We start from the raw sequence: 8432 nt of genomic DNA on the forward strand, positions 1-8432 counted from the left end.
ATGTAATATGTTATATATATATATGACCTGATTTTCATATCTGAGTGTAATATTCTGAGTAAGTCCACGCCGTCAATGAATTTATGTTCATTAGATGTCTTACTCTCTCTATTTCTCTTCTTTTCTATTGCTTGCTTTTCAGATGTGTGCTCGTCAGATAGACAGCTTGACTCGGATTTGGAACTACCCGTCCATGACGTTCCAAGAGAGGGCATGCAGAATTGAGAAGAGGCAGTACCCTAGCTTTGGAGTTAGCCACTAGGAGTTGCTTATCATTTTGTGACTTTTGAAACACTGACAGCTTCAGCTCGTTCATGTCTTTGTTTAGTGTCTGTTGGCGATGATCAATATTTCCCCCTTTCTTTTTGGATTTTGTATATGTTAGTGGCGATGTAGTTTCCACCTTTGTTGACTTAGTTTGTATGAACTAAAGATGACTTAACTGATTATATGCATTGTTTTATTCAGGAAATTGTGAATCAAGTTAAGTTATCGTTCAATAACGATAAGTTGATTTTCGCATTCGAGTTACTTAAAGTGATGTCCCGGAAAAGGAAGGTTTTAAAAGGGAAACAATTTTATACAATCTATTTATTCAAAAAAAAAATTTACCCATTTTTCCGCAATGTTTTTTAGAAGTATTTTTTGGGGCGTTACAGCGTAATTGGCCCTAGCCTTTGCTGCTCTGTCCTTGGTCTGTCTGACTTGGTCCTGATGCATTCCTTTGGTAAGCTAGCTTGATGTGGTCTAGTCTACTGATTTGCTTGGGCAATAAGTCATCTTTATCCTTCAATATCATATTTAATCTTTTTTTACTATTCAAAAAATAATTTAAATAAATGATAAATAATGAAATATATAAATCTTTACACGTGACACATAAATATTACATTCTTTTTGGAATCAGCTCAAAGTTGGGCTGGGAACATGCTTGCAAGTTACTATCGAATATCCATGATGTGTAGATTTTATTTTCATGTTTCTTTAGCTTATGATGATAGTGGTTTGATTTTATTTTATTTTCATGTTTCTTTTTGGAATATCCATGATGTGTAGAAGAAATGTTTTATAATTAAATTAATGATAATATTAAACTTTGAATCCTCTCTACTATTTTTTTTTGTTATTTTATTCATTGGACGGTCACCAATTTCATAAATAAAATTTAATTTTAGAAATAGAATCATGACAAATGCCCAATATTTTTTGTTTTTAGAAATGTACGTTTTATAAAAAATAATTAAATATGAAAAATATTATGATTTTAATAGTTTCATGATATAATTTAGCTACTAGTATAAGAATATTTTTGTTCTCTTTAAATATAAGTAAAGTATTTAATGACTGAGATAGAAAATCTGAACCACTCATCTAAAACAATCCCAAAACCTTAATTAATAAAGACAAAAATTGCCCAACAGCCCAATTCACTTAAAGCATTCTATGTCCCTCATGATAAAAACCCAACCAATTCAATTTATCAAATGACAAGAACAACAATTTCTCCCAAACCTTTCATCACAAACACCAGTCTATTAAAATATTCCAACCTTAGAAATATGACACTCGAGATGCAAACCACAAGTGTATCTTGTCATGCGAGGAGTCTTAGGAGCTCAAGACTCACTCAGGTGTGTTCTTTGTAGTGTGATGGAGGAATCAATAAATTGTTAGGTATCAGTGGCCTAGAAACACCTAAAAGGGAGTTGAATAGGTATAGCGGTTATCAATTACCACTTTTTGCACCAACATCCAATTCTGGAAACACCTCAGTTAATCGATTAACAACTAGTCTTAATCAATTAACACATAGTCTTAATCAATTAACACATGCACATAACAGAATGATCAGAGAGGTAGATTGTACAGTTATTTAAAATCAATTGAACATAGATAAAACACATATATTTAAGCATTATTAATAAGCATATGGCAATGAACAAATATGCAAAATATCAGCTATAAATTCAAATTGAAACATCAAGAAAAGTAAATATGATTCATGGAGAGAAAAGCGTGCAAAGATGAATTTTTATCCTGGTTCGTTTGCGGTCCACTGCAAACTACATCCAGACCTCTCCTTATGATATTGAGAGATTTTCTTCTTCACAATATTGAATATACGAATGATTACACACACCAATTCAATTACAAGAACATATGACGCTTCTTTCTTGAAATCTAGGACACCTAAACCATTAGTTTTACTCTACCTTTCGCCTGAGAAAACCTTTCTCGCGAAACAACCACAACTAAGATTCTTGTCCTCAAATCAAGACCTTCTAGTCTTGGTGAAGGATCCCAATCTCTGTGGTGGTACGACAACAAGAGATCAATCCAAAAATACACAAAAACAGATTAAAACAGCAAGGTATTATTAATACAATAATGCTTGAAATATTACAAGTAAAAGACCTTAAGACTAACTCACTCACTAATCACTCAAGCCATCAAGATTATGTGAGTTAATCAAAAACATAAATCAATATATCCCTCTATCAATCTTTACAAATAATGAATGAACATGTGAGCAAGATAAGAATGAGCATAAGAAAGTGTAAAATAGTATGCAAAACCATAATTCAATTCAGCATGATAACTCTCTTCTCACACATGCAACTCTCTTGCAAAAACAGTAAAAACAAAACGAAATATGCTCTCTAAAATCAGTCATATACAATGGAATTCAATGCTACAGTTTTCTAGAAGTTGCCTCTATTTATAGTGAGTAGTTTAGACAGTTGGATTCATTGCTAACAGTTAAACAATTAAAATAGAAATCAGTTATAACAAAATAACAGATGTGTTAATCGATTAAGACTATCCATTAATCGATTAGCTAGTGCAACAGAATGAAACAGAAAACAGTTGTAACAGAAACACTGATTTAACATAAAAGCAGATGAGTTAGTCGATTAAGTCACCATGTTAATCGATTAACTGGCATATTAATATACATGGTTCAAAAGGTAAACTTCTCATATGTTATGCACAACTTATATACATGTCCTAGCAATTATTTTATGCCTAATATGCACATATTACATGTATGATTAATGTATGAACATACAATTAACTAGATGATATGTCTCATGGATATGATATGACAATTAAGATGGCTTGAGAGACTTGCACCTAGGTTCACCTCACCTATACTTCACTTACTACGGCACACATCCTAGACTACTTAGAATAATGACTCTATTTTATATCCTAGTCTAGATATGACCATATGAGTATTATGCATGTTAATTGTTGAGTCATCTTCAAGCTTTAATAGAACCTTGTCTTTATCAAAACATAGACAAAATATTGCTAGTGCTATCCTTGACACTTTGCACTTTCATAAATAATTTATTTTTCTTATATTCAACATCATATATGGTTTGGCAAAAACTTTACTCTCGATATGGTCTTAATTCAATGAGGAGTGATCCATTTACTTAAAATTTACTCTTCATCCTAGCCATCAATTCTAGGAAAATTCAATTGTTTTAACTAGTGAGTAGATCTAAGCCATTAGATATCCCTAGAATTAATGGCTATGATGGAAAGTAAGTTTAAAACTTACTTTCAAAGTAGGTGGATCCTCACTCTAATTCAATTATCCACAATGATGTTAAGACTAACTTCTATTCTTATTCTTTCTTATCTTGGATGGAGAACAAGAATAAGCTTTACAATGGATCTCCATTTGGTTTGTTACTATATAGTCTTTATGGTTGGTTAGGAATAAAATAATTTTCAAAAACTTTAGGTTCATTATTGATGAGATTGTAGACTTGGTTTTTTTTACATGCTTGAAATTTGCTTGTAACCCATTTTCCTAGCTTCAACTTCTTTTTGTAGACTAGATTATTATCCTTCAAAGTGTTTCCTTAATTGTTAATATTTTGTATCTAAGTGGATACGAATATCACTTATTCTCCTAATTCTATTGTTTATTTTAATAAATTATATTATTGCTAATGAAAAAAAAGATGCAAACCACAACAACAATTGAAAGCACAAAAACAAAAGCTAATAATTCATTTTCTTTCTATTCAAGATAATAAACGATAGTTACTTTCCCTTGCAAGCCATGCACCTTTCTATGTTTTTATTTTCTTAATTAAATTATTCAAATATTATTTAAAGGACACAAAGTAAATCACATTAATGATCAAGCCCACATAAGTGATGTGAATATTAACATGAAACGATATACTAATTAATGGAGAAACAAATATTTAAAAAAATAAAATAAAATACAATTTTAAATAATACATATAATATTTGAATTATAATAAAATTACATTTTTATCATTAAAAACAAAGAAAAAAACAAGTCTCTATTAATGGAGACGTTGTTCTCACAAAGCATCATTCCACAAGATTTTTCTAGGCATCTAAGATAGAATATTATCGGGTTTGTACTTTCTTCCATGTTGGATTCATAGACATAAGAGATCTTCACATTAACCATGGTCTGAAACTCTCATATTGCAGAAGCTGAAAACTTGTCTTGGAGCAAGAGGAACCTTGATTCAGATGACCCCCTCAAGCAGTTGCAGCCCAATTTCATGAGTAATCTCATCAAGCTCTCTACAATCTTCTCCTTCTGCTAACTTACTGGGGTTACATACATGATATATCTGAAACTCAATAACAAAATTGTATCTTATTATTAGTTTTAATTAAATCAAAATGTGCAAAAAAAAAAAAAATAAAGTTGTGAGTAATAATTAGGTAACATCGGAGATAAGATGAAGCTGAACTAAAATCACCAGATGGAATTAAAAGTAAAGAGGAATGTTGTAATAATTCCCCCATCATCTTATATCACTGTCACATTTTTCACAGTGTTTGGGATAACCTTTTGAGTTATGAATAAATCTTTGGACATAGCTTGCCACATGGTTTCAATCACCACACTGAGCTCTACTTGAGAACAATGATCACATGTCTTAAAAAGATCTTATCTTTTTGTTTCTAACTAATCAAATTTTAATATAAAAATATTATTTTATGTTTTTATAACTTTTCTTTTAATTAATTGACATTTTGTAATTGAACTGAGACATAAATAGATATACCAAAATGTGACAGTGTTCATATAGCAGAAGCAGTAAATTAGAGAAGCATTTTATGGCAGCTAACTAGTTAAGCAAATACGAAATGGGCATCTCCACGTGTATGCAAATTAGAGAAGTTTATTATGTCTGTTGAGGAGTAAACGATCACCTATTCTAAATGATGTCCCACTCCATGTCTTAAACCAATCAATATATGATTTTTTATTATTTTTTGTTTTTAAAATTTTTATTTTATTCATATGATAAAATATGATAAATTTGAGACAGAAAATACAATACAGTTAAAGACAGGTGATTATTGTCCAGAAAAACAGTAGGGCATTTCCACGGTTATGCATGAAAGATGGCTTCTTTTTTTATGATTATTATGTTTTTCTATAGCTATATAGATTATTTGAAGATTTAAAATAATACACGCAAGCAAGCTATTTATTTCTGTTACGCTCAAACAAGTAAACTAATTTAGTAGTATTATCCTACATAAATTATAATATGACATCAAATTTTTCTCACACTGCTCTCTTTTAAAGGTCAGCATGCATGAGCTTCAAGTTGAAGTCATCCTCCTCCATATTGTGTTCTCTCTTCCCTCTTTATTGTATTCACTTACACCTAGTCTACTTGTCAAACATGCCTATAGCATACCTCTTCTTGTAACACTTATCACACATGCACACACCACACTTGTCAATTTAAGTTATATAGAGGTTTAGGATAAAAATAAACCATAGGCTAGCTGTATTATACAAATCAAAACACTAGGTTCTATGTTTTTCCTTTGGTTGAAAATGTATTAGTAATTCTAATCGATTATTTTTGTTTCCTTGGAGCATAAATTTTAATTAAATATAGACACAGGCACCACAAACTAATGCTTCAAATGATACTCTCGTGTGAGAATTAGAGCAGGAGATATGGTATGCTGCTGTCATTCAAGGCTTCAAATGATACTCTCGTGTGAGAATTAGCCTCATTGAATGTTTTTAAATCGGATAAAATTATATTTCATCTAGAATACTTGTTGCCTAGATTAAAATAAATAAATCTATTTTAATTTCTACGACTTAATTGTGTGTAATGTTTAAACTAAACATATTGGATTAAGTTGATATTTTCTTCTCTAACATTATTATCTGGTCAAAACAGAGTGTTCAGTCTCTTTAAAACAAATCGAAAAATACTGTAAAACTCAACATTCTTTCTATGTTTTTAATACTTTGGTAAATAAGCATTCAAGGTTTCAAGCATTATTTAAAACCAATCAAAACACAATGATCTGATGAATTGTATTTTACATATCATAGGCAATAGATAATTGACATGTCAATATTACCTTCAAGCTAGGTATTATTCAAAATATATTTTTCTAGGCATCTAAGATAAAATAGCACGAAATCTGATGTCTTCATTGAGTGACTATTACTTTCTTGTATGTCAGAATCATGGTCATAAGAGATCTTCACATTCACCAAAGTTTGAACCTCTCCTATTGCAGATAGTTGAAAACTTGTCTTGTAGTATGATAAACCTTGATTCAGATGGCCCCCTTCAACTACTTGCAACCCAATTTCATGTGTAATTTCATTAAGCTCTACAATCTTCTCCCTCTGATAACTTATTGGGGTCACATCTAAGATTCATTCTCAAAAATGAATTTCATTAGTATAGTTAAACAATAAATCAAAAAATGTGTAAAATAATTATAAAGTTGCAAGTAATATGATAACATCATAAATAAGATAAACTCACCAGGGTTAAAAGTAAAGTGGAGGATTGAACCAATTCCTCCATCACCTTCTATCAATTTTACATCTTTCACAACATTTGGGATAACCTTTTGAGTTATGAATAAATCTTTGGATATAGTTTCCCATAGGGCTTCCAACCCCACATTGAGCTCTGCTTGAGTGTTCAATTCCTTCATCGTGTATGTTCAATTTGTGTTTCTATAGAGCAGCATGATATGTATGCGAATATATAGCGGTGGTATTTGAGGTGTTTGTTTTTTTGTTGTTGCTGTTTATTATGATTTTTTTATTGCTTTTATATTACACGTGTAGGCAAATGAGAGAAGTTTTTATGATGCTTTTATAAATGTGGTTATTACATGAACACGTCAATAAAATAATATTACTTTATTACAAAGAAAAATCTAAAAAATCTAAAATAATATTACTTTATTACAAAGAAAAATCTAAAAAATCTAAAATAATATTATTTGGAGAAATTTGATTGATCAGAAACAAACAAAAGAGCGAAATGTCCTTATTTTTATTACATTATTACGTGAATATATCACAGATTTCTCGCCAAACACTGACTCAGGATTCGAGTTAAAGTTTATGAGAACTAAATATAGCTTTGTTAAATATTTGGTGGAGAAAAGTCTTATTTCCTGCACAATTGCCTTTTTTTTCTTCAATTCTTCCTCTTTGTTGTTTACATGTTGTTTTTAAGGATGAAATTATTTACACTCTCAAAATGTCAATTCACACTACGGATGACAATGGTTATTCTGACATACCCACAAAAAATACCTACTATGGATTGAATTTGGGTCTATGTATTTAGACCTACATATAACTAAGATTCGAGATTTTAAGACCCACTGCTGAATGAGTTTAGATTTGGACAATGAAGTATCCAAACCTACAAGTACCTGGATCCGCTATTCCCACCTATATATATTGTTAATCCATAATTTTATATTGTTAATTAATAAATGTGATTGTTACGTTGTTAAGTAGTGATGTGATATTATGTTGCTAATTAGTACTATGATCCAATATTTTGTTAATTGAACAATTGTTCCCAAGTCAGTTTTACATCATCATATTAAAATATTCAATTTAAAATATGCTCAAAACTTTAAAATGTTTTATAATTTTTCTCTTGTGGTTTACTTAACCAACATTTAAAATTATAGCAACAAACACACTATTACATAAATTACTTTGTAACTATTTTTAATGTTTTTTAAATTTGTGACTAATCGCAGATCCGCTGAGTACTCAAAGACCTGTAGGTAATACGCTCAGTAAGTATTAACACGGATTTGGATCCGAAAATAAAGCAATGGAAATAATGTACTACCCGAACCTATTCAGCAAACGTTATTATCATTAGTTCACATCACTCATCTAATAATTATAAATTTGATAAATAAAAACAAAAAAACATGATTTGTTAATCCAGAGTGTAGATAGACACTTAAAAGTATCAACAACCCCACTCTATTTTTAAATATAAATATAATTCCAAATCTTATTAGTCTCTTTTATTCAATTATTTCATTTTAAAGGAAAATTGTCTTGCAGTATGACAAATCTTGATTCAGGTGGTCCCCTTCAGTTACTT

At 30.1% G+C, this 8432-nt stretch overlaps 1 protein-coding gene across 1 annotated transcript; it reads right to left on the reverse strand.

The window, feature by feature from the left end:
• LOC109353029 (phytohormone-binding protein-like) lies at positions 6301-7066 on the reverse strand. The gene is made up of 2 exons (XM_019595221.1): positions 6825-7066; positions 6301-6705 (listed from the first exon to the last, which is right to left on the reverse strand). Exons 1-2 carry the CDS (start codon positions 6997-6999, stop codon positions 6416-6418), a joined length of 465 nt encoding a protein of 154 aa, XP_019450766.1. The 5' UTR covers positions 7000-7066; the 3' UTR covers positions 6301-6415.

This window comes from Lupinus angustifolius, chromosome LG07 (genome assembly GCF_001865875.1).
Source record: "Lupinus angustifolius cultivar Tanjil chromosome LG07, LupAngTanjil_v1.0, whole genome shotgun sequence".
NCBI classification, from domain to species: Eukaryota; Viridiplantae; Streptophyta; class Magnoliopsida; order Fabales; family Fabaceae; genus Lupinus; species Lupinus angustifolius.

What these genes read in the sequence shown, in the direction of transcription:
- LOC109353029 (XM_019595221.1), bottom strand. Translation starts at nt 6,999, where the DNA reads ATGAAGGAATTGAACACTCAAGCAGAGCTCAATGTGGGGTTGGAAGCC. An exon ending in CCACTTTACTTTTAACCCTG is followed by an intron (nt 6,706 to 6,824) that starts GTGAGTTTATCT and finishes AATGAATCTTAG; the next exon opens with ATGTGACCCCAATAAGTTAT.